Source organism: Danio rerio, chromosome 4 (assembly GCF_049306965.1).
Source record: "Danio rerio strain Tuebingen ecotype United States chromosome 4, GRCz12tu, whole genome shotgun sequence".
Taxonomy (NCBI): Eukaryota; Metazoa; Chordata; class Actinopteri; order Cypriniformes; family Danionidae; genus Danio; species Danio rerio.
The window spans coordinates 61,148,818-61,175,000 of NC_133179.1; the positions used below are offsets into that span (position 1 = coordinate 61,148,818).

The 26,183-nt window shown below is 41.8% G+C and overlaps 2 protein-coding genes across 5 annotated transcripts in view; one reads left to right on the plus strand and one right to left on the minus strand.

The window, feature by feature from the left end:
* LOC101884513 (uncharacterized) overlaps positions 1–26,183 on the minus strand; it is a 195,753-nt gene that overhangs the window by 156,249 nt on the left and 13,321 nt on the right. The gene's annotated exons all lie outside the window — the stretch shown is intronic.
* Positions 994–26,183, plus strand: part of si:dkey-26m3.3 — a 167,516-nt gene continuing 142,326 nt past the window's right edge. Inside the window, exons 1-12 of one of the 4 annotated variants that reach the window (XR_012402461.1) lie at positions 994–1,074; positions 1,674–1,724; positions 2,833–2,937; positions 4,313–6,208; positions 7,232–7,405; positions 7,605–7,778; positions 7,965–8,138; positions 8,261–8,434; positions 12,594–12,767; positions 13,595–13,641; positions 23,743–23,888; positions 23,966–24,323. Coding sequence is in view for 2 of the 4 variants with exons in the window: in XM_068220048.2 (XP_068076149.1) it covers positions 1,681–1,724; positions 2,833–2,937; positions 4,313–6,208; positions 7,232–7,405; positions 7,605–7,778; positions 7,965–8,138; positions 8,261–8,434; positions 12,594–12,767; positions 13,595–13,641; positions 14,877–15,400 (3,486 nt within the window). In the remaining 2 variants the exon portion in view is untranslated. Of the gene's footprint in view, positions 1,075–1,673; positions 1,725–2,832; positions 2,938–4,312; positions 6,209–7,231; positions 7,406–7,604; positions 7,779–7,964; positions 8,139–8,260; positions 8,435–12,593; positions 12,768–13,594; positions 13,642–14,876; positions 16,163–23,742; positions 23,889–23,965 lie in introns of those variants that run through there. The other 3 variants (XM_068220048.2, XR_012402460.1, XM_073948110.1) reach the window with 3 other exon arrangements.

Consider the following 26,183-nt stretch of genomic DNA (forward strand, 5'->3'; position numbering starts at 1 on the left):
ATGATTTGTGTATAACTATGTATTCCCTTATGCTATTTCACTTTAAATATATAATGAAAAAAAAACAACTAAAAAATAAATGATTAAATTAAAGCTGCTAAGTTAGATATTTTTACTGATAATAATAAATCTTTTGTCACAACCAAGCCACGTCAACCCTGTCTTCCAGTGTCTGAGGGAAATTATATATATTTTATTCCTGAATTTTGAGAAATGATGACAAAAATAGTATTAAACATCTGTATTGTAAATGAGTGATCATGGTATAATCAAAACCTTTTATTAAAGCTGTCCTGTTCTTGTCTTTTGACAATTTAGAAAAGCTTTTTGAACCATTTTAAATGCTGACTACTCTATATATACAATGCACAACATATAATAGCGAGTTTAGACTATTAAAATTAGAGTTTGAAAACACCTTCAGTAATAGAGAGATAATACATGTAAATTCAGATTATGTGTTGCAAACAATGAATAAAAGACAAACTACAACATTTGAACTGAATGTAATACTGTTTAATGGTTTTCTTGATTTTTCCTCTGTTTAAACATTATTCATTTGTGTGTGCTGTTTCTCTTCACTTTGATCTTCAATTATTTTGTTCAGTTAGTTCAGTTTTGCTTTTGGTACTGACTAATCTATTGTATAAACACACTTATTGAATATTATTGAACAGCATCCTATAGAAATAATAATAATACAGCAGAGAGATCTGTATGAGGTGTACTCATTTATATATAAATCTTTAATCTTATTTTTTAGGTTCAACATTGCAGTAAATATTCTCTAGAGACCTCTCAGATTTAATCTTAAATACCTTCTGTAAATATTCCTTCAACACACTCGTGCTCAGAGAAGCTGCACAGATATCTTCAGCTCCAGTGGTTTGTGTTGTCTTGAGGACACACCCACAGTCAGGAGAGTCTCATGAATATTCATGTAAGCATGACTCTGTGGAGCCAATAATATTTCAGGATATACCTGTAGATCACACAGGTGTGTTTTAGTGAAGTGAAAGAGTGAAAGAGCTCAGATTGTGTTCCTGCTGCACAAGAGCGTCTGTACTTCTGCATGTGAGTTTAACACTTCTACATTACGCTGATTTGTGGAGATGATGAAGGGGTTTTATATGTGTGAGTGTGATTTAAATGTCTGATACTGAAGATCAAATCCTCAAACACAGATTAAACACTGAGTCAAACACGCTCATTTAAACACTGTGTCTAAAAGCTTTATTTTTAATCCCTTTAAAGTGTTTGTTCTCTTCTATATCAGACTGACTCAATAGTGTCCAATAATTCAGCATTAAATATAACTCTAAACATTCAGAGCCACGACCTTCAAGTTAAACAGGAAGAAAAGCTGCTGAAAACAACAAGCTGACGATCCTTAAACAACACTGCATGTAACCTTTGACCATCAGAGTAACTCATTAACCGAATAGCCTCTTTAGTGGAGAGACATTTTATTACTCACTAAATCAACAATTGGCTGAACCTGAACTTCTCTTGATAAACTCTATATAACATGCATTTACCTTAAATCAAATGTAAAACACCTGGGACGTCAGATCAGGGGTTAAACCCACTGCATTCATGTTAAGCACTATATATTTATATATATGTATGATTGTTTCCTGAAAGCTCTGCTAATGTCTGCATTGGTGTTTTAGCTGCAGTATGGCAGAGGAGCGAGTAAAGGACTCTTTCTCAGAGAAACACAGGTATTGACTCTTTTTTTACTCCATTATTTCAACACTTTCTCTGAAGAACAAAGACCAACAACAATGCACTTATTTATGTTGTTGTTGCCTGATCAAATGATGGACAATGCTTCAGTTTACAGCTTCTGCTAATGTGTTTAGATCATTCTAGATTACAGACAGCTTGATCTGGGGTCAATGGTGTGGTCTATTTTAGTCCCTCAAAATAGCCTTAACACACCTCCTTTATAGACTGCAACACCCATGAGTCCACAAAGTGGTGCAAACGCATGTGCTATTTTAACAACATGACATAAAACATGAAAATTACTGTTGTGCTGATCTGAAAAAAGCAACAAATCACACTTTACACCTCTTGCACCTTGTGATCTGTTTTATATTTACATAAAAACTTGGTATAATAAACTTATCATATGTTTTTGTTATTAGTGATAGCTAGACCCATATGCAATCTGTGTGTGCAGAAATACGCAGGTTTTTAGCCCACCACTGAGTTTATTTATTTACTAGTGTAAATGTGTGTACATTTATATTATTCAGTTTATAAATTAATTTCAGTGTTATTATTGACTAATATAAATTTTTTTTTTATTTACAGTAGTTTGTAAAGTCCTATTTTCTGTCTTTTAGTAGATATAATATATAAGAGACTTGCTTAGTTTACCAAATATGAGGATCTAAATGAATTAGCATTGTAAACATTAAATAAAACTTTAAAAGTTTTTATTTTTATTTCATTTATTAAGTTTTTAGTTAAGATACGATTATGATTTAGTTTTGATATTACGACACATAAGTCATTTTGCACAAATTCTGCTGCAGAATTAGCAAACAATATCGAAAAAGAAAAAAAAAAACGTTACGGGAAAATGCACTGAGCTGTGAGTAAACTCCACGTGAATATATTTAATATGAATATTGAATTCAATAAAAAACTTTAAATGCAGGAGACACATGTGGGAGTGTTGGACTGGGATTCACATATTCAGAGGAGTATAATAAATGATCTGATGGCTATATTGATCTGAAATTTTACTCATTAAAGATTTATCTTACACCTTGAAAACACCTTGAGGTTGTGACGCTCCTTTTCCTCTTATGTGTGCAGTGTGAGATCAGGATCATGTGTGTCCAGCTCTGTGTCTCTGAAGAGTGACTGGTCAATGGGTGATCCACCAGACCTTAGAGAGAAAACACCATCATCTGCCCAAAGGTATTTAGTGTTGTACAGTATTGATCACACATGAACTATATTTCAGTATTCATCAGGGGCCTCATGTATCAACGCTGCGTACGCACAAAAACTTTGCGTACGCCAGGTTTCACGCTCAGAATGGCTCACGTTTGGATTTACTGACAATGAACTGAACGTGGGAATGTGCGCAGCTTTACGGCAGCTTTCTGGCAGGCGTACGCACATTTTTTTGTGCGTGTCTGTTTTATTTCCATTGGCGACTTCTAGAGGCAGTTATGTTAGATTCCTCTCTACAAAGTGTCTGAGCCTTGCAATGGCAGCTGTATGAGACGGGTTCAGCAGGTAAATAAGGTTTCCATACCATACATTTGACCAGCTAAACATTAAAGCACAATTTGCAGCAGTCGCCTGTTTTCCCAATGTAATCTGAGCGATCTACCGCACGCACATTGCTATAAAGACACTATCTGAAGATGAATTTGCATGCGTGAATCAGAAACATTTCCATTCAATAAATGCGCAAATAAAATATGATGCTTATTGATGAGAACCTATTGTTGATTCCTACTTGTCTTTCTCGTGATAAATAGTTGGCAAAATCTGATATGTAGCGGGGGAAAAAAACAAGAAAGAGTTCATCAGACACTGGATTCGAGCCGAGTTCATGCTCGAACGTATCAATTCATGATCACATGCGTCTTACGAGTAGCGCCACTGAGACCGTTAAGCGTCCTGCAACATTTTTCAGATATAAACCACACTATCTCTTTTTTTTTTAATGCACTCAGTGCGATGTTCAGACCCAACTGTGTTGACCGCATCAGCTAAACTCTCCCACTCTATTTTTTTCTTTTGTTGTTAATTCCGGAGAACAAACTTGCAAATAACACCGCTTTTCTCCGGTCTACCTCCGAAAGCAGCACCTCCAATTCACATTCTGTTCAGAGTTTCTCTTTTTGCTTGATTTTGCCTTTGCTTTTTCATTGGGTTTTGCCATTAGCATAGTCACTAGCATATTCATACGGGGGAGGAGGCGGGGAGGGGTTTTGTGCTCATGCATGTTGCGCTCAGTTTCACGTTCATTCAGATGTACAAAAGAATATGCGTGAGATTCGGCGTACGCAGTGTTTCATACATCTGAAATTTTTTCTGCGTACGCACATTTACAGCTTTGTGCGTACGCAATGTTTTAGTATGATTTCCACGCAAGTCTTCGTACATGAGGCCCCAGGACATTTTTTATTATACTTAATGTGTTTAAAAGAGTCTCTTTAATAAATTGTGTTCTATAATGTTGGCTTTCTTGGATGTCCCCCTTTTTTACATCCTTTTTGAGCCATGAGGCATAACCATGGGGTGTACTCGTTGATTCTTTGTGTTGTTGTTCCTGCAGTGTGGATGGAGATGATCAGACTGGAGACCTGCAGCAGGATTCACTCCAGCCAGAACATGATGAACTTCAGAGAGTCAAAGAGCAGCACAAAACCAGCATGAAGAACAAGTATGAGAGATTATTTGAGGGAATCAACCATGGAGAGACTCAAAAATTCCTGAATAGGATCTACACACAGCTCTACATCATAGAAGGAGAGAGTGAAGGAGTGAATGAAGAACATGAGGTTTTACAGATGGAGAAAAGAGCCAGAACAAAACCCTCACAACACACTCCAGTCTACTGCAATGACATCTTTAAAGCCTCAGCTGGAGCAGGACATGAGGAGAAGATCAAGAAGGAGAAAGCCCAGATCAAGACTGTTCTCACTAAAGGCATCGCTGGAATCGGGAAAACCGTCTCTGTGCAGAAGTTCATTCTGGACTGGGCCGAGGGAAAAGGCCATCAGGATGTAGATTTCATGTTTGTGCTTCCATTTCGAGAGCTGAACTTGATCAGAGATCATCAGTACAGTCTTCACAGACTTCTGCTGGACTTTCATCCTGAACTTGAAGATCTGGAGCCCAAGATTTATGAGCAGTGTAGAGTTGTGTTCATCTTTGATGGTCTGGATGAAAGCAGAATCACACTCAACTTTTCAGATGAGGAGAAAGTTTGTGCTGTGACTGAATCTTCATCAGTGGCTGTGTTGATGCGGAGCCTCCTGAAAGGAGATCTGCTTCCCTCTGCTCTCATCTGGATCACCTCCAGACCAGCAGCAGCCCATCAGATCCCCTCCAGATACATCAAGCGTCTGACAGAGATTCAGGGATTCACTGAGCCTCAGAAGGAGGAATATTTCAGGAAGAGAATCAGCGACGAGCATCAAGCCAGCAGAGTCATCTCCCACATCAGAAGAGCAAGAAGCCTCCAGATCATGTGCCACATACCCGTCTTCTGCTGGATCTCCTCCACTGTGCTTCAGAAGCTCCTGGAAGAAGATGTGAGTGCAGAAATCCCTCAAACTCTGACTGAGATGTACATCCACTTCCTGCTGATTCAGATCAACATGAGGAAGCAGAAGTATGAAGAGAGAGATCCAGAGAAACTCCTGCAGTCCAACAGAGGAGTGATCCTCAAACTTGCTGAAGTGGCTTTCAGACAGCTGATGAAGGGCAATGTGATGTTCTATGAGGAGGACCTGATTGAGAGCGGCATAGACGTCACTGACGCCTCAGTGTATTCTGGGATCTGCACTGAGATCTTCAAGGAGGAATCTGTAATTCATCAGAGGAAAGTCTACAGCTTCATCCATCTCAGCTTTCAGGAGTTTCTGGCTGCTTTCTTTGTGTTTTACTGCCATTTAACAGAGAACAGAGAACCGCTGAGGGTGATTTATGACAGTGAATATTCATATAATGAATATCTACAGTCCAGCTCTGAGAAGTCTCTGTATGATCTGCTCAGTTCAGCAGTGTATAAAGCTGTCTGGAGTAGTAATGGTCATCTGGATCTGTTCCTGCGGTTCCTGCTGGGCGTCTCATTGGAGTCCAATCAGAGACTCTTCCAGGATCTGCTGACACACACAGAGGAGAGCTCAGAGAACATCAGGAGAATCACACAGTACATTAAAGACGAGATCAAGAGAGGTAAACATCTCTCAGCTGAAAGATCCATCAATCTGTTCCTCTGTCTGCTGGAGGTGAAAGATCAGACTCTGGCCAGAGAGATTCAGGAGTTTGTGAAATCAGACAAACACTCAGAGGAGGAACTCACTCCTGCTCACTGCTCAACAATCTCCTACATGATTGAGATGTCAGAGGAGCCGCTGGATGAGTTAGACTCTAATAAATTCAACACATCAGATGTGGGAAGACGGAGACTGATAGCAGCTGTGAGAAACTGCAGAAGAGCTCTGTGAGTATTCATTGATTGATCACAGAAGACACACATCAGTCTGCACTGAAGACTCAGATCAGTTTAGTGAATCACTGCCCTGCTTTAACAGAGAATCTTTAGCTGGCCATATCGTCCCCCTGTGAGATCGCTGATACACCATATTACTGCATGGGGACACGGCGGCAGTGTTCTGTTTCCTTATTTGCTCATTTATTTCATCATTTCTAAACGTATTTAACAAACTTTTCTTGACTTTTTACTCACACAAACAACATTTGTACTTATTTAATAATCTACTTCATTTGCTTTACAGTTTATCCTGGAAAATAACTCAAATCCCTGTGCTCCTCCAGCTGAATGGGACATTTGTTGATGTGTATTTGCTCAAATCTAACACAGTGTTGCTCTTGGATAATTGTGTTTGTTTTTTGATCAGAGAAATAGTGTAATTTTAGACACAGTATTGCCGTCTCGCTGCAGACATGCCTGTAATATTACATTTACTGTAGGCCTACACACTAAACTTTACACTAAGCTCAGTAAAATGCTCTATGATTAGTTATTAATAATCTGTTCAATAATTCATTACAGTCACGTGAATGGGGAAATACAGGTTTAGTTTAGTTTAATGTAGTTTAAATAAATCAATCAATAAAAAGAGCAGATTTAAATGAAATAATATTCTTGTTCTGAAAATGCCCATGTGTCTGGAGTGTGTCAGCAATTCTTGCAGTTCACTACAGTTTTGAGTCTGACTCCAAATCCAGTCCTCCATGGGTTAATACATTTGATTTCCAGTGATCATGTCTGTGTGATTTTGTTGTCAGCACATTCAACTGTGTAAAGAACAAAGTATTTAATAAGAATATTTCATTCATTCAGATCTAGGATGTTTTATTTTAGTGTTCCCTTTATTGTTTGAGCAGTATATGTATATAGTTTATTTCCAGTGTTACTTTATTCACTGTAGACTGGACTCATGAACACTCAACACTGCTCATTTCTTACTGCTGATTTTGTTGCTCTTTGTCCTCTACACAGGCTACAGCGCTGTGAACTCACTGTTCAGTGCTGTGAGAGTTTGTCTTCAGCTCTACAATCCTCAAACTGTGTGCTGAGAGAGCTGGACATGAGTAACAATGACCTGCAGGATTCAGCAGTTAAGCTTCTCTCTGATGGACTGAAGAGTCAACACTGTAAACTGGAGACACTAAGGTCTGAGTTCAAACACCTGATTGATTGATTGATTAATTGATTGATTGATTGATTGATTGATTGATTGATTGATTGATTGATTGATTGATTGATTGATTGATCGATCGATTGATTGATCGATCGATTGATTTTTTTTGTTTTGTTACATCAGACAGATCACATTAACAGTGTGTTTTTAGTCATGTGTGCTCTTTCTCAGACTGATGACATGTAAACTCACTGCCGATTCTTGTGAGAGTTTGTCTTCAGCTCTACAATCCTCAAACTGTGTCCTAAGAGAGCTGGACCTGAGTAACAATGACCTGCAGGATTCAGGAGTGAAGCTTCTCTCTGATGGACTGAAGAGTCAACACTGTAAACTGGACACACTGAGGTAAATGATTCTCCACTCTACAATAACTACAGTCAGACAGTTTCATATTAGAGCTCTTCATGCTTGAACATGTTAACCCTGGGTGATACTAAACCCCAGATAACAGGAATTCTGGTTTATCAGTAATTATGTTTCACACTGCTCATATTATACCTGTAGTAAATATTGTGTTTGTCCTCTACACAGGCTACAGTGGTGTAAACTTACTGTTCAGTGCTGTGAGAGTTTGTCTTCAGTTCTACAATCCTCAAACCATGTGCTGAGAGAGCTGGACCTGAGTAACAATGACCTGCAGGATTCAGGAGTGAAGAAGCTCTCTGATGGAATGAAGAGTCAACACTGTAAACTGGAGACACTGAGGTCTGAGTTTAAATACCTTATTGATTGATTGATTGATTGATTGATTGATTTTTTTTTTGTTTTGTTATATAAGACAGATCACATTAACAGTGTGGTTTTAGTAATGTGTTCTTCTTTCTCAGATTGGCCATGTGTAATCTCACTGTTCAGTGCTGTGAGAGTTTGTCTTTAGCTCTACAATCCTCAAACTGTGTGCTGAGAGAGCTGGACCTGAGTAACAATGACCTGCAGGATTCAGGAGTGAAGAAGCTCTCTGATGGACTGAAGAGTCAACACTGTAAACTGGACACACTGAGGTAAATGATTCTCCACTCTACAATAACTACAGTCAGACAGCTTCATATTAGAGCTCTTTATGCTTGAACATGTTAACCCTGGGTGTTACTAAACCCCAGATAACTGGAATTATGGTTTATCAGTGATTATGTTTCACACTGCTCATACTATACCTGTAGTTAACCCTCAGGGGTTTGAGGTGATTTTGGGACCCCTGAGATGTTTTGACATGCCCTGACATCTGTGCTGATTTCAGCTACTTATTACACAGAACTGGCCAACATGTGTTTTATTTGTATTCAACACAAACTGAGCTACAATAATATGTGAGAGATATTGATGTACATGCTTGTGTTTTAGAAATAAATATTATGTGTGGTTAGTAGGTTTTGGAGAAACAAATGTAGCTGAAATAAGACCCAAAAACCCAGGCCCGCATTAGGAACTCAGGGGCCCCTGGGCACATTGTCTTGTAAGGCACCCTAACTGGCCGCACCCCTATAGTTGAATTTAAAAAATAAGAATAATATAATAATTTTTAAATAAAATGAATCTATAATTTGTTGCCCACATATTTAAATAAATGATATATAGTACATATGTATTTATAGTCTACAAAGATTTAACTTATTTTTCAAAGCATTGAATAAAAATACTAATAAAACTATAAATATATATATTCTGGGCCTTTCTCTCTCTCTCTCCCTCTTTCTCTCCTTTTCTGTCTTTCTCTCACACGATGAATCCAGTCCGCGCTGCGCTGCCATTAGCCTCCTCCGCCTGGTTTATGCTAGCTACTCATCATTTAAAGTTACCATAACGTCTTCTTCTGTACCCTCATTCTCCTGATCAAGGGGCTGTTTAAAGATGGTGTGTATGGAAAATGCCTCAATAAAGATGCCTCCTCTTTCTCTCGCGTTTGCTAAATCCACTTGTCCACTCATTTTTGATCTATGACCAATACTAACGTTACACTACAGTCCGCTCAGTTTAGTGCGGGTTATTACAAAACTGACGTTTCCGCGCTTGACCAATTACAGTATTCTGTTTAGTTAAAGAAAAAAAGCAGTTTAAATATAATAATAATATTAATATGTGATCGCGATTTTTTTGCTCAGAGGAAATACAGTTATCTGAGCAATATAGTTTTTGCAGAGAGGGAGGCACCTATAAGGCTAAACATTATTAAATACCCACAAGACACTTGTGACTTTATATCACATTTGCGTTATTTTTAAAAAATGCTTCCTACCTGTTAAAAATAAATATATTTCCAATCTGATATGTAATGGGGAGAAAAAAAAGTAGCACGAGTTCATCTGATGGTGGATTCGAATCGAGTTTATAATTAATCGCGTCAAAAAATGGAACTGTGCGCCTTACAAGGTGCGCCACTGCGGCTGTACTGTTCAGCAACTCTTTACTCATCTTGTCTCTATTAATCAGGCATCGATGGGCGTAAACCCTGAATAGCTTATTCCAACTACATGCGCTATTTGCAATTAGCCAAAAAAGACACTCCGAAATTGTCTTTTTTTCTCTCCTCTTGCAGGGGCCCCTAGTGCGCATGGGCCCCTGGGCCTGTGCCTATAAGGCCCATTGGTTAATCCAGCCCTGCAAAAACCACACTGAATGTGCCTGAACAAGACTTTAGAGTAAGCAGTCTTGTAGACTAGAATATTTACTGCACAATTATGTGAAAATTATTCTGTTCTCTTATTCAGAGAAAACATAACAATGATCTACGTTTTTTTAAGTTTGTTTTGGGTGATCTCAGCTGTATGTGTGAGTGACAATGCTCATGAATAATTCACACCTGAGAGACAACAGACACTCCCCCACTCACCCATCAAGGGCAGTGTACAGCAATGTCCATCTGCAGAAGCTAGCCCAAACTCAATGCTTGTTGTCTTACTGCTGTGTGACCATGTAAACACTCTGGGTGAACAATATACAGTGCTCAGCATATATAAGTACACCCCTCACTAATCTCTCTTTTACATTCATATTTTAATAGGAAGCTCTTTAATATTATATTTGTGGATAAACAAAAGATTAGCCAAATCTGGAGCTCATCTAACAAAATAACTTATGATAACAGTCCAAAAACTAGTACACTCAAATGTATATGTTATAGAAAAATATTAAATACAAAATTAAAAAAGAGGAAAAATCAAGAAAAGCAAAACAATGGAAGAATTTAGCTGAAATTTTTTAGGGTTTCTTTGCAATATTTTGTCCGAATTTAATTGTATTATCTTTTAATTTCTGAATTTGTTTGGTGAATAAAATAGGATTGTCACAAATAAATCTGTTTAATAAATGTGTTCTGTTTAAATGCAGCAGAATACACTGCCTATATTGACTGAGAAATGGAGGAAAGTCTTGATTTTCAGAATGGGCTGTCCTCCATTATACTGTATGTGACTTATACAGCCGCACATAAAATATATTTTTAAAATGGTGTAAAACGTGTTCGCCAAAATCTCTTGTGCATTAATCCAGCATTTAATAAAAATTTTCTAAACGAGTCGGAGACACTGAAGTACCGTAATGACAAACGCTTTAAAAACAAGAATAAATCAGATTTAAATCATAATCATATTTGAAGACCTTTTAATATATATTTTAAAAATAGTTGCAGTCTTAGGCCCTGTTTACACTAATGCGTTTTCGTTTTAAAACGCATAAGTTTTGCTAAGGTTACACACTATGCCGGAGTTTTTGAGCGCTGAAAACGGAGCGTTTTAAAAACGCTGGAGAGGCCATTTTCATTCTAAAATGCTGCTGTTCCGTCTCAGTGTGGATGGGGGAAAACGGACACATTTGAAAACGGAGGTGTGGCTGCTGAGATTTGCTACCTGATTGGGGCTTTTGTGTCATTGTTCATCCTTCCCTTATTCATCAAGCCCCTATTACATGACTAGAACACATGGCTTTAACGCTACCGGAAGACAACAGACCAGCCTTTCAATGTAAACAACAACATGGAAACAGAAATGGGAGCGTTGTTTGCACTATTGTCTGTTTTAGGCGGCATTGTGCAGTTATTCATTTGTTACGTTTAGTAACAACTCGACCTCGTCGTCTGTCCACAAAAACACCTCTCTTGCTTTTTGGCTTCGCGTTTATTGTTCAACCGGCGTTTGTTGACTACCAATAACCAAATGCCGAGCGAGACACATGCTTCCTGTTTATACTAGAACGCGCATGCCCAGAGTACACGAATGGTCATGTGATGTACGGTTTTGGTGGCGTAGTGTGAACGGAGATATGTTCAGAAATGCTAGGGTGGACGCGGATCGTTTTTGACCTAAAACGCCGTTTTCAAACTAAAATGCACTAGTGCAAACGGGGCCTGAGTTCGCTGTTTTTGTGACTCTGTCTGTGGGTGTCAACATTTAAAATCACTTTCCTTGTGAAAGTGAACCACAGCAAGAACACAAATAAACATTATACCAGTGTTAATCCTGTTTCAGAACAGAACAGTGGATCTGGAGGTGTGAAAGCAGCAGAGTTAAACGCTAAAGTGAAGCTGTTTTGTGTCCTGCTGAAGGTTTGAGCTGCTCTCATATTTGTGCAGTTTCAGTTTCTTGAAAACAAATAAAAGTCTCATGATAAAGTGTCTGAAATAATCCTGATTACTCGCTCATCTAAAACAATATCTGCTAAAGGCTGAATGTGAAGGAGAGTCAGCAGTCATGAATATTGATCAGGTGTTTCTCTCCTGACAGAATAAAAGTGACTGTGGGTCGGGTGATAAACACATTAAAAGAGCGGGTTTGTGTTTGTCTGAGCTCATTTTGTTTTAGTCCACAACAGAATCACAAAATAAATGATGAAATCAGCTCATTTCCTGTTGTGTTTTATACATGACTTTAAGATGATCTTCTGAGCTCAAGTGTGTCTTCTTCCTCCTCACAGCAGACTTTACAGCTTGATGTGGTGTATTATGAACAATGTCTTTGCTCTGTACACTTCTACAGATGATGTCGAGTCCTTGTTGAGTGTGTGAGTGTGTTTGCTGATGCGAGGGCTCGATCAATAAGGAGAGCTAATCAGGATGTGTGTGTTCATCACTGCTGTTGACATGAGCAGAAACAGCAGTCAGCATCTTCACAACACAAAGAGATGTGTGATTGTCCAACTGTGTGATGTGGACTATTGCTGTGTTTGTAGATTGTCTGGCTGTATGGTGACAGAGGAAGGCTGTGGTTTTCTGTCTTCAGCTCTGACTTCAAACCCCTCACACCTGAGAGAGCTGGATCTGAGCTACAATCATCCAGGAGATTCAGGAGTCAAGCTGCTCTCTGAACAACTGGAGGATCCAAACTACACACTGGACAAACTCAAGTATGTGGAGCAGCAATGGCCTTGTGCTTTTACACTGAATGGCTTTAAAAAGACACTAGAAAGCTCTTTTGTGATCAGCTTCAGTTTTCTGTGAGGGTTATGGGGTGAGGACAGACAGAAGATACAGCTTGTAGAGTATTACAGTCAGGTCTATGAAGAGCAAATCATTGAGTGTGAAATGAATCTCCTCTGTAAATGTTGGAGTGTATTGGCTCAGTTACAGTGACATTAAGCGGGACACACTGTACAGTTTCAGCATTTGAGCTGAGCAGAGAAACTTCTTCCTCCATTTCTGCTGAAGAATCCTACAATATCAGGTCAGGAATAGGGTTGGGGATTGAAGATGGATTCAGATTCTGGAATCAGACACTTGGATTAATGTTCAGACTCTTGTTCTAAAATCAACATCTGGATTCCTCTTCTCTGTGCACACATGTGTATTTTTCACTTGCTAATCTGTCAGGAACTTGGGCGCTGGCGAGCAGCTTTAATAATCTGAACATAGTTTAGAGATGGACTGCAACATGTGCTCAAAGGCTGCATGTGCTGAAGAACGATGGCAAAGCTAAGTGTGATCACTGTAATAAATGAATGTTGCAGCAGGGTGTCTCCATCAACATGAGCAGTATCTGCGCTCGCTTCACCAACAGCAGAGGAAAAGAACGCACTGTGTTACATTCATTGTGCATACCGGCTCAACCAACAAGTGTTGTGTGTTTTAGCTCAAGAGTTTGGAGCGTGTAGCTGAGCAGCTCAGTGCTAGCTTTAGCTTATTAGCTGAGGGGGAAACTAAACAGCTCATTCTCTCCATCTGTGTGTGTTTACAGTCTGGATCATGGAGGACACACGAGGATTACAGCAGGACCGCGCAAATGTAGGACTACACACACACACACACACACACACAAACACACACACTCACATAATCACACACAAACACACACACACACACGCAAGCATGCACACACACTCACACATACACACTCACACGCACACTTCTTCTTTGGCTCTCGGCGAAGGCGGTCGCTCTTCTTCCCGCTCCGTCCCATATCTCTCCTGCTAGCACCTCTTGTCTCGTCTTATACTATCTCTGAGGCTCTCCTTGTCCTGCTTTCCAAACGAAAAAGGAATTATGAATTTGATCAACTGGTCTCTGAATGCAATTGACACCATGAAGATATCTACCTATTCGGAACTTTGATAACAGGGTTTCTGCTGATGGGCTTATGCGGGGCCCTGGGATATCGGAAACTGATAAAAGCGGTCAGCGCAGCTCAAAACCCCACTAGGCTGGCCGGCTTGATTGAAACACTGATGGGTAGGGTCGCGAATCAGACTATGGTCCTTGACCGCAAACTGGAAACCATCGAGGTGAAGTTAGCGGCTCTGCAACAAATTTTGGCCAGATCGGGAGACGAGTGATGGACATTAAATATCTGTGAAATTGGCAGATATTGACCTAAAGTGGAAGTATCTTACTGTCTTTTTTTCGGCTCTCCTCTTACTCCTGCCAGACGGCCTCGGCTGGAAGTAAACAACTCCCTGGGATAAGCAAGATAAGCGGACGCTCTGAAATTCCTGCCCCTGTCAAGGACACCTGCGGGACTCTGGACTATGCAGGCTCACACACACACACAAACATATCTACAGATAAACATTCACCACCGATCCCCATCCAAACGCCTTCGTGTGCTTTTACCCACGTGGGGCATGGGCGGGGCTGTGACTTGCACCGGAAATGGCTGCTGGACCAGTTGGCTGCCCGCACTCAACGGACTGTTTTCCATATGGTCTGGGGGGTCCAATTTCGCTATACGAAAGTGTAGTGACAAATAAAGGCTTGATTGATTGATTGATTGATTGACACACACGCGCGCGCGCACACACACACACACACACACACACACACACACACACACACACACACACACACACACACGCACAAACATACACTCTCACACACACACACACATACACATGCACTCACACAAAACACACACACACGCGTGCGCGACACTCTCTCTCTCTGTCTCTCACACATACACGCTCTCTCTCCGTCACACACACACACACAGCTGTGGTTATAAATGTGTTTGTTCTTGTGTTCAGATGTCTGTTTCCTCACTCTGGATCCAAACACAGCACACACTCGTCTCATTCTGTCTGAGAACAGAGAGGTGAAGAGTGTGAGTGAGAATCAGCCGTATCCTGATCATCCAGACAGATTTGATGATAATCCTCAGGTGTTGTGCAGAGAGAGTGTGTGTGGACGCTGTTACTGGGAGATTGATTGGAGTGGAGATGCTGGTGTGCGTATATCAGTGTCATATAAGAGCATCAGCAGGAAGGGAAGAGGTGATGAGTGTGTGTTTGGACGTAATGCTCAGTCCTGGAGTTTGATCAGCACTTCATCCAGATTCATATTCAGTCACAATAACACAGACACTGCTCTCCCAGTGGAACCGCTCAGCAGGAGAATAGGAGTGTTTGTGGATCACAGTGCAGGAACTCTGATCTTCTACAACATCTATAGAGACACAATGAGCCTCATCCACTCAGTCCAGACCACATTCACTGAGCCGCTCTGTGCTGGGTTTAGGCCTAGTTCTGGAACATCAGTGAAACTGAGCTGAAGACTGACGAGAGATTTACCCAGAATCCTCTGCAGGAGCACTCAGCAGCAGTGTGTGTTTGTGTGTGTGTGTGTGTGTGTGTGTGTGTGTGTGTGTGTGTGTGTGTGTGTGTGAGAGAGAGAGAGAGTGAGAGCATGTGTTTGTTTGTGTGTCTGTTTGTGTGTGAGAGAAAGAGAGAGAGAGTGTGTGTGTTTGTGCATGTTCAATTGTGTGTGTGTGTGTGTGTGTATGTGGGTGTATGTTCATTGCTGTGTATGCATGTTTACTGCTGTGTGTGTTTTGTGCGCGCGCATGTGCGTGTGTGTGTGCGTGTGTGTGTGTGTGTGCACATGTGTGTCTCTCTCTGTATGTGGTTGTGTGTGTGTGTGTGTCTCTTTCTGTGTGTGCGTGTGTGAGAGAGCAAGAGGGAGAGTGAGTGCGTTTGTATGTGTGTGTGAGAGGTGTGTGTGTGTGTGTGTGTGTGTGTGTGTGTGTGTGTGTGTGTTTCTCAGTCTTCATCAGTGTCATCATTGATGTTGATGAAGTGTCCTCCAGGATGCTGCTGTGTTCAGATCAGCTCATTCTTGTCTACAGATTGATCTTCTTCATTGTTTCTCTGTTGTTTGAGCACAAATAATAAAAGTCAATGTCAAATCCACTGCTGATATTAGAATGTGACGATGAACATGGAAATGTCTGAATCCTGTCTGAATCTCTGTCAAATCTTGAATCAACTGTAGAGAAATCCAGCAGCTCAATGAATAAAGGAGAAATGAAGTGTGACGTTTGTTTCTGCTCTTCTGATCTTCTTCTTCTTCATGATTTAACTTGAACTGAACAATAATAACACATTTATTCCAGTATTTATTGATCTGTTCATGTTAGTTGATGACAGTAAAGTTGTTCTCTGTTAGTTCTTGTTGACTCTCAGTGCATTAACTGATGTTCACCAGCACAACTGTGGATTAATAATGCTTCAGTAAATGTCTGATCACTCTCATTCATTAGGAATCATTATATATATATATATATATATATATATATATATATATATATATATATATATGATTAAATGTTTTGTCTTTTATCATGCAAAAACATATACAGATTTTTTTAATAAGTCTTTTATTAAATTGCATTTTGTATTGCCGTTGTGCAGACAGTATAAAATACCTTGGCTGCAGCAGAGTGTCTCAAGAGGATGTAGGACTGTTTGTACTGCAGCGATGACACAGTAAATCAGCGGGTTATCCATGTCAAGCAGTAGGCAAGTTGTGGTAAGTAAAATGTTTTATAAATAATCACTGGAATGTTCAATGGGTAAAGCAACTAGCATTCACTCAATGTTAAATGAACACTATTGACAAGTTCAGTTCATATTTTGACTTATAGAGGAATAAGATATATTTATTAAAGGTGAAAACAGAATGATTGATCCATGCAAATCAGAGTAAAACCAAACTATATAACTTGAGCTAATCAATAACAGTAATAAAAAAATGCACACTAGACCCCAAAATTAGGCCTCTCTATTCTGGCTCCATATCTTCAAAAGGCAATGTTTGCTTCTCATTCTTGGTGCGATTAGCTCAGTTGTTTTATACGTATCTACTTTCTTTTCAATGAGCAGCTACAAACCTCAGGATTTCTCTGTCCTTTACTGTATCTGCCAGAGCACCGTGTGTTGCTTTTGTCAGTCTATAGGGAGATTTACTGAATCACTAAGCCTGTTGCTAATCACTATCACCTATTTGTGCAGCTACAGTAAGGCTTATGGGGCAATTCATTACTTTTCTGCTCCAGATAAATCAGTAAATGATGCAGATTGGTGTTACGCTGGTTCTTCTTGTTAAATTTCATGCAACACTTTTGTAACATCATTGCTTTTTCTTCCTATTACAGATCAGAACAAAAGGGGTCAGATGATTAGTCAAAAGACTGCCCAAGAACAGGAACGCTTGCTTGAAGACATTGACTCTTTCTGGCTGTCCCTTCTTTGTCAGGTCTGTCAATGGGCTGGCTACGGAAGAGAAGTTGGGGATGAAACATCGGTAATAACCCGCTAACCCCAAAAAGGCACGTACCTGGGACTTATTGGTAGGCCGGGGAGTCTTCTGTAGAGCCTCTACTTTGGCTTGCTGCGGTTGGATCAACCCCCGACCAATGTGATATCCCAGGTACTTTGCCTCTGCAAGCCCGAGATGACATTTCTTGGGGTTAGCTGTGAGCCCAGCCCGTCGTAACTCTAGGAGCACCCTCCGCAGACGGGTAAGATGTTCCTCCCAACACATCGAGTGGACTACTACGTCGTCAAGGTAGGCCGCGGCATAACTTTGGTGGGGCCGGAGCAATATGTCCATCATTCGTTGGAACGTTGCCGGTGCCCCATGCAGCCCAAAGGGAAGGACCCGGTAATACCAATGGCCGCTAGGAGTGGTGAAGGCGGTTTTCTCTTTTGCCCCTGGGGCTAGCGGAACTTGCCAGTAACCTTTGGTCAAGTCGAGGGTGGATATGAACCTGGCACTACCGAGTCTGTCCAGGAGTTCAACCACCCGAGGCATCGGGTACCCGTCGAAGCTGGATGCTTCATTTAGCTTCCGGAAGTCATTACAAAATCGGAGGGTGCCATCCGGTTTTGGGACCATGACAATGGGGCTGGACCACGGGCTCCGAGATGGCTCGATGACCCCCAACTTCAGCATCTTCTGTACCTCTTCCTCTATTGCCAGCCGGCGAGCTTCTGGAACCCGATAGGGCCGCTGTCGCACAATGACTCCTAGGGTTGTTTTGATCTCGTGCTGAATGACAGTGGTGCGCCCAGGATGCTCACTAAACACACTGACCAGGGTTTCAAGCTCCGTCTTCAGAGTGGCTGAGAGCTGTTCGCCTAGGTGTACCGTAGGATGTGGGCTTTCTGCAAAGGTTACCAGCTGGCTAGAAGGGGAAACCCACCGTTTCAGTAAGTTAATATGGTAACTCTGCTCCTCTCGACGTTGTCCCGGCTGACGGACACGATAGTTTACTGGCCCGACCTTCTCGACAACTACATAGGGCCCTTTCCAGGAAGCCAGAAACTTGAAAGTTGCTGTGGGCACTAGCACCAGGACCTGGTCTCCAGGTTGGAACTCTCGGGCTTGGGCAGGCCTGTCATAGACACGTCGTTGGGCGTGCTGGGCTTCAGTGAGATGCTGTCGTACCAGGGGCATTACCCATTCAATTCGCTGCCTCATGTCTTGTACGTGTTCGATGAGGGACCGCTGGGGTGCGGGCTCCTGTTCCCAGGCCTGTCGTGCCACATCCAGGAGGCCGCGGGGTTGTCGGCCGAACAGTAGCTCAAAAGGAGTGAACCCAGTAGAGGCTTGGGGCACCTCACGAATGCCGAACAGTACGTATGGGATCATGAGGTCCCAGTCACGACCATTTTCTGCCACGACCCTGCGAAGCATCCGTTTTAGGGTCTGGTTAAACCGCTCAACGAGCACATCCGTCTGCGGGTGTTCGCAGCTGTTTCACCTTCAGGAGGTGGCAGAGGTCTGCCATCAGCCGGGACATAAATGGAGTACCCTGGTCAGTCAGGATCTCTGAGGGGATGCCCACCTGGCTACACAGCAGGAAGAGTTCTTTGGCAATGGCATTGGAGGTGGCCTTGCGTAGGGGTATGGCCTCAGGGTATCGGGTGGCATAGTCTAGGATGACCAGGATGTGTTCGTGGCCTCGGGCGGATTTTGGCAGGGGCCCTATCAGGTCCAGACCAATGCGGTCGAAGGGTACCTCAATGATGGGTAACGGGATCAGGGGACTGGGGGGAGGACGTTGGGGAGCAGTTTTCTGGCACATCGGGCATGCCTGGCAGTATCTCTTGACCTCACCATTTAGCCCAGGCCAGTGGAATCGGTCCCGAATGCGCTGAATCGTGTTGGCTGCTCCTAAGTGACCCGCCATTGGGTGAGTGTGGGCGAGCTCCAGGATGGTGGACGTTTTGCTTTTTGGTACCACCAGTTATGTCCTCCTCTCCCCCCGTCGCTCAGCTGCACAGTACAGCAGACCATTCAGGATGATAAAGTGTGGGAGGGGGTGAGGAGCAGGGAGCCTTTCCTGGCCCTCCACTACTCAAACTTGGGACCAGCAGTTTCTATGTGTGTCATCTTCACGCTGGGCTTGTCCGAAGGAACCTCCCCTAGAGACCTGTTGGAACAAATCCATAAAGACATTAGAAGACTGATTCGAACACTCACCCCCTCGGTCGCTCTCTGTGGCCAGGAGAGCTGGTTGGCGGACCCGTTGAGTCCGAGCCCGGGGGCGGCGACGTGTCTGGTAGGGGGTTGCTGCTGGCAAAGACAATAACTCCTCAAACCCTGGCCAATCCCGGCCAAGCAAAAGGGGGACGGGGAGATCAGCTACAACGCCCACTTCCAGGGGCCATGCGCCGTTGCCGGCTGCAATCGTTACCCGCTGTGCGGGGACGTAACGTGTGTCACCATGCACACAGGTTATCGATATTGTGGCTTTAGATCCCACTCGAGGCTTGATCAAACCTGGTTGTACCAGCGTCACGGAGCTCCCGGTATCCAATACAGCCGTGATAGTCTTCCCCTCAAGCTTCACTCTGCGAGACGGAGCACCTGATGGTAGGGTCCGGTGAACGATGCAGCCAGCCAACCAGGCACGTGCAGTGGAGTTCACTGGTTCAGTGGGCATGGGCTCATCCGCCGGACTCGGGACAGCCGGTCTGCTGATGGGCCGTGAGGTACTCTCCACCTGCCGCCATGGTGAATTCACCCTCCGGGAGGGAACGGCTGCTCTCTCGATAATGTCTCGGGTCAGTGTGGCCTCTGCCAACTCCACCGCCTCCACTAAAGCTGCCAAACTTGCAGGGTTCCTCATGCTTACAGGCCCCCGGAGTCTTCTAGGAAGAGCACGCAGCAACCTCTCAATGACGACTTTCTCGGCAACCTGTGTAGCGGTTGGGGATCCCCCGAGGAGCCATAAGCGGACAAGCTTGCTGAGTTGAGCTGCCTGCGCCCGTACTGGGGCACCCTCCTCATACGCCCATGTAGTGAACTGTTGCGCTGCTCTCACCGGCGATAACCCCACACGTGCCAGGATCTCTCCTTTTAGTACAGTATAATCTTCATTTTGGGGGGAATCCAACGAGAAGTACACCCGCTGTGACTCTCCGGTTAAGAAGGGGGCCAGGATTTGAGCCCACTCGGATTCGGGCCACTCTTCTCTCTTTGCGATGACCTCAAACGTATGCAGATACGCATCAATATCATCCAGGTCACCGAGCTTTGTCAAATGGCGGTGAGCGGAGGTGCGTGCCTCTGGGAGTGGGAGGTGTTCAGCCATCTGGAACAGGCGCTCTTCCATTCTCTGTTGTCTGACGGAGAGCTGTTCGGTGAACAGTTGTTGTCGTGTGGTTATCTCAGAGAGGCGACGCATGATATCCTCCATTTTGTCTCACAGAGGGGTGTATTCCTCCACACCGTTTTGAGGGATTAGAGAGAGAGAGCAGCCGCTCGCCTAAAAAATAAAAAAATAATTCAATGTTACCAGATGTGGGGTTTTATCCACTCAATCTGCCCGCATTCTCCACCAGTTGTGGCGAGACGAGGGATAAAACATGAGCATTCAAACAGATATGGTGTAACGACCCAGAGGGTGATTTATTTACAGTGCAAGGTAAGGAGGTGAGGGTAGGGTAGCTGTGCAGGTATGAGTCCTTTGGCCGAGTAATGTGGAAAGGCCTCAGGGCTGATGAAGGTTAGGATAGTTGAAAACAATCTGAGGTGCCGGTCTAGCCACTGCTATCTGCTGGGGAAAACAGAGAAAGGAGCATTAGCGTGTCTTCTAGGAGAGATCAAGCTCACCCTGTGTCTTCTCTTTCTCTGTTTATATGCTCCAGTCTTAATGAGCTGCAGGTGGCGATTGGTGCTGATGAGGTGACAGGTGTTGGTGGTTTGTACTTGTGGCAACGCTGCATTGGAACACTCGCCACAACATCCAGAGAAACAACCCACAACCTAATGGTGACCATGTGAATCAGGGTGTCTTCCGTCCAATCCATATCCATCCTGAATCAAAAAAAGAAAAATGAAGAAAGCGGCCGTTTTTCTGTTTTTCATTTGCTCACAAGAAACGAAGAAACAAGATTTTGGCTAAATTTAAATTATTTTTATTCAGGGTAGGAAAACGGATAAATGACTTCAAAATTCATTATACACATGTAGGCGGTGCTGAAACGCCAACTTTCCTTTGATTGGTCAACCAAATCTGAGTTCGTGATGTAACCCTCAAAATAAGAGCCCTCTGTGGACCAGCACACAGGATTTGAACTATTATTATTATTTAATTATATATATATATAAACTAAGTTTACATATTCTGTCATTTGATCAGTTAGCAGGCTTACATCAATGAACATAAAAATATTATAGTTATTGCACATTCGTCTTATTCTTCAGTAGATCTGTAAATGATGTATTTTATTAACCGATCATTAATAAGGACTAAGCTATTAATAACTGTAATTCTCCAGATGGAAAAGATTAAAGGCCTGTCATTTTAAAGATTTTCTACAATTTAAGAAGAATGGGGTATATGCCGAAGCATGCTAATAGAACTTTTAATTTAACATTAACCTGGGTTAAGCGCTTCCGGCGAATTAAATGCTAATGCAAAATCCTGTATGTTTAAGGTCTGTTTTCTTTAAAAAATCAGCGATATCCACTAGCTGAGTGATATCCGATTCAAGGTGGGTGTCAGATTGTACAAGAAGCACTGCATTAAATGACATTTCCCCCGCCATATGTTTATAATATGAGCATTTATTTTACCCCAGTATATTCAGTGGAGCTTCTGCGTTAGCCTGCCGATTCTGACGGGAGCGTGCGAGTAAACGGCTTTTTGTCTCGTTTTACACTTGAACAACTAAATAAATGCTAAAGTTTATTTAACTGATTGTATTTTAATGACATCACAACATCGATGCTGTATAAGGAACCGTATAAAATGGGAAAAAGTTCACAATAACAGGTCACCGGAAGTGGATCAGCATGGGAACAGCACTAGCTCGGCATATACCCTATTAGGTTAAAGAGAACTTCAGAATGGGTGAATTTCTGTGCGCATCACGCTCTTTACCAGCGCTCTTCCCTTTTTTTATTATTTCATGCAACAGTAAATGCATAAAATAAAATGCAAACAGTTGGCAGCACCGAATAGTAGCCTATTTGCAATATTTATATGTGCTATATGGAACTGGAGCCGCTGTATAACATAATTTAGTCACAAAGAGCAAATGCCAAGTTCACCATTACTGCGACGCACAGACAGCGAGCTCATCTGTTAGTCTGAACTACAACACATTATTTATTATCAATTATACGTTTGTGTTTAATTAGTTAATTAGAAACTTTCTTCATTAATCCAGGGTTTTAGAAAGTCTCGAAAGTCTTGTTGTGTCGGAAAACGCATGTGAAATAGGCATTACAGCTGACCGTATTGTATAGGCTTATTGCCCTTAAACTTCTTTTAGTTCAGCTCTTAAAAGAGTTGGCTACCTGAGATGTTGCTCGCGCACAGCCAACGATCCTATTGTGTTTAATTTAAACCCACTTATTTAAAATACTCAGCGCAGCCTGCCCTGGGCCTATAAATAAAGAAATAAATATTTATATGAGGCCTTCTTTTCATATGTATATTTTTATTATTATCATTCTTACTTTTTGTGTATTTGATGTTCTTCTGTGTTTTGATGCTCTTGTTAGTGCTTTGAGTTTGAGAAAAGCGCAATATAAATAAAGTGTATTATTTTATTATTATAGCTGAATCAACATCAATAGGATCCCATTTTTATGTGAAACTGTTTGTGCTGCCTGCCATCTTGACCAGGTCTCACTGGAAGAAGAGACAGTACTGTCACAATCTATATTCTGAACGTCTCTTCATGTCCATTATTATTTACATATTTAATCAATTTCCTCCTCTCTTGCATATGTCCTCCATCAAATCTAACATGTTCTCTAGAACTCTACAGTCTCCACATTAATCCTGTTCCTGAACTCCATTAATGTCAGTGTTGAGTTTAGTCGAGTGTGTCCTCACCTCAGTCTAGTTCACATCACTTCCTCCTCTCTGTTTCTCACACACACGCATGTTTATTTGTCTCCACTAATATTTTAATGTTATATAAATGTCGTCTCTTCTCATCTTCATCCTAAACTCCTCATCATTCTGTCTGAATATTTCCCTTGATAATAGATTTATTTCAGCTTTTCCTCCATCATCTGTCTTCCTCCTCTTCAGCGTCTCCTGTGCAGATTGATCAGCAGTCTGATGTCCATGTGTTCCTCTATGTGCAGGTCTCCAGCAGAACTCCAAAACTCGACTCTTTCTGATATGGACCATACAGAAGTGTGAACAGCTCATGTGTTAAAGCTCCTCTAGATGACCTGCGGCTGATTAAAGATGTTCAACTGATGCTGAGTCTGAACACATCAGCCCCAGGGTGAGCGCTGGGATGGCAAAATAAAAGTACAGGAGGTCACATTTCATATATTTACATTTATGCATATATGATTTCAGATAAGGTGACGCAGTGGCGCAGTAGGTAGTGCCGTCGTCTCACAGCAAGAAGTTCGCTGGTTCGAGCCTTGGCAGGGTCAGTTGGCGTTTCTGTGTGTTCTCCCTGCGTTTGCATGGGCGTCCTCCAGGTGCTCTGGTTTACCCCACAGTCCAAAGATTACAGGTACAGGTGAATTGGGTAGACTAAATTGTCAGTAGTGTATGAGTGTGTTTGGATGTTTCCCAGAGATGGGTTGCATCTGGAAGGGCATCTTTGTTTCATTTCGCTGTGGCGACCTCAGATTAATAAAAGGACTAAACCGAACAGAAAATGAATGAAGGAATAATAAAATATATTCCAGCTTCATTAGATCTCTGAGACGACTGTACATTTCTTGAGTTTCTAAACTGAATTGAGATCGGGTGTCAGCTGATGTGTTCTGGACATTTTCCTCGCTCCACTTCAGAAAGCCGCCACTAAACCCTGAACCAGAACTGTTGGTTGCAGTTTGTTGCCATTATAAAGCTCAGAACTGTCAGTGTTTAAAGCTCATCGTCTTAATCTAACAGAAAAGGTAAAAACACTTTCATAAATAACATTTTCATGAAATAAATACATTATAAACACATTAAACTTAAAGAGCATGGAGTAATGTTTCAGTAGGAAGAGCACACTGCTGACTCCGCTTATTTTGATGGGGTTCATGCTGAAGGAGTTCAATCGACATGCACATTAAACTGCATCTGGACACATATTGGCTGGACAGAAAGCACCAAGGCCTTAAATAAAATCTAATAAAATCTTTTTTCAGGGGAAGCTCGCTTGTACAAAAAGTGTAGAATGATGCCGAGACGTCAAGAAAAGTCACAGAAGAGCTGAAGGTAACTGAGCAGAACACAGAACTGGGGGGTCAAGGCTATTGCTCTCACGGACAGAGCCCTTCATGTACTGTATGTCAACAGAAGTGCCGGCCGCTTGTGCTTTCACTTCAGTTAATAGTTGTTTATTTCTCTCAGTCCTGGAAGTCCTGCTTTAAGTTTGTGGCGTTCTGTTCAGTTTTATCTGCGAGGACAGAAGTAAGACAGGTACTCAGTCTTCTAGCACAGAGTCATTGTGTTTGAACTAGACTGGCTCATCACTAATGCCTGAAGCACATCTGACTCCATGTGTTTCTGAAAGGGTTCAAATAAATTCAACCCAACGCAGAAAACATTTACACAGTGATGTAGCCCAGATCAGTGAGGCCTGCTGGCCATGTTAGTGTATGTAAACTAAACACTGCATTTGTCCCAGCCCTCGCCTCTTGGATTTCTTGAAGCAGTAAGTGGATGAGGTTATAGGAGATTTACATGTGATTTAACAGTCAGAGGAATGATTGTGGAGCTGTGGAGCATTATTTACACATGCATAAATGTGTGGGGAGAAAGAAGAAGAACTGGGAGAACTTTCAACATTTCTGTCACAAACCAAAGCTATCTGTCATGTCCCCGAGGCACTTCTCTGAAATTGCATGTAGAAACAAATTAATCAAATACACACAGTGTCTACATTTTTTTTCAGTATTACAACTATTTATCTGAGTTATTTTCTTGTGATAAATACAAATAAAATAAAAAATAAGATTTTTTTTTCATAAAAAACAGGCTACAAAGTTTTGTCCCTCAATATAAACTCAACTCTATTACACTAGCATTGTTCCACCTATAGCAATTTATATGTATTATTACATCACAGACAGGAAGTGACATCATTCAGCTCTCTTTAACAGCACGGTGCAAAAGAAGGCGAGATATATTGTCATTTATTTACATTATTTGAGGTTTATTATGGTTAGGAAGGGTACGGTCAAGCTTAACAATTCAACCCTGTAACGTAAAACTAAGATGGAGTATGATTGTTTTCTTAATTTCTAAACAATTTGACATATTCTAGTTTAACTGCTGCCATGTGGACCTTCTCTTTTAAACCACACGAGGAGCAGCGGCCATTTTGTTTCAGTAGCTCAACCCATCACACTCGACCCCGTCACTCATCTCATTGTTTCAGAGTAGTAAACTTGTAACAGGATTGAGATTTTCTCCTAATTTATCAAGAACATTTCAGTAAATATACACTGACTATAACTTTATTTAGTCACTGAGAGAATATTTGAAGCAGTGTTTCCACTGAAACTGTGACACAATCTTATGTCAGACATGGCGCCCGTATCAGCAGCAGATTTTATATTGAATGTGTCAC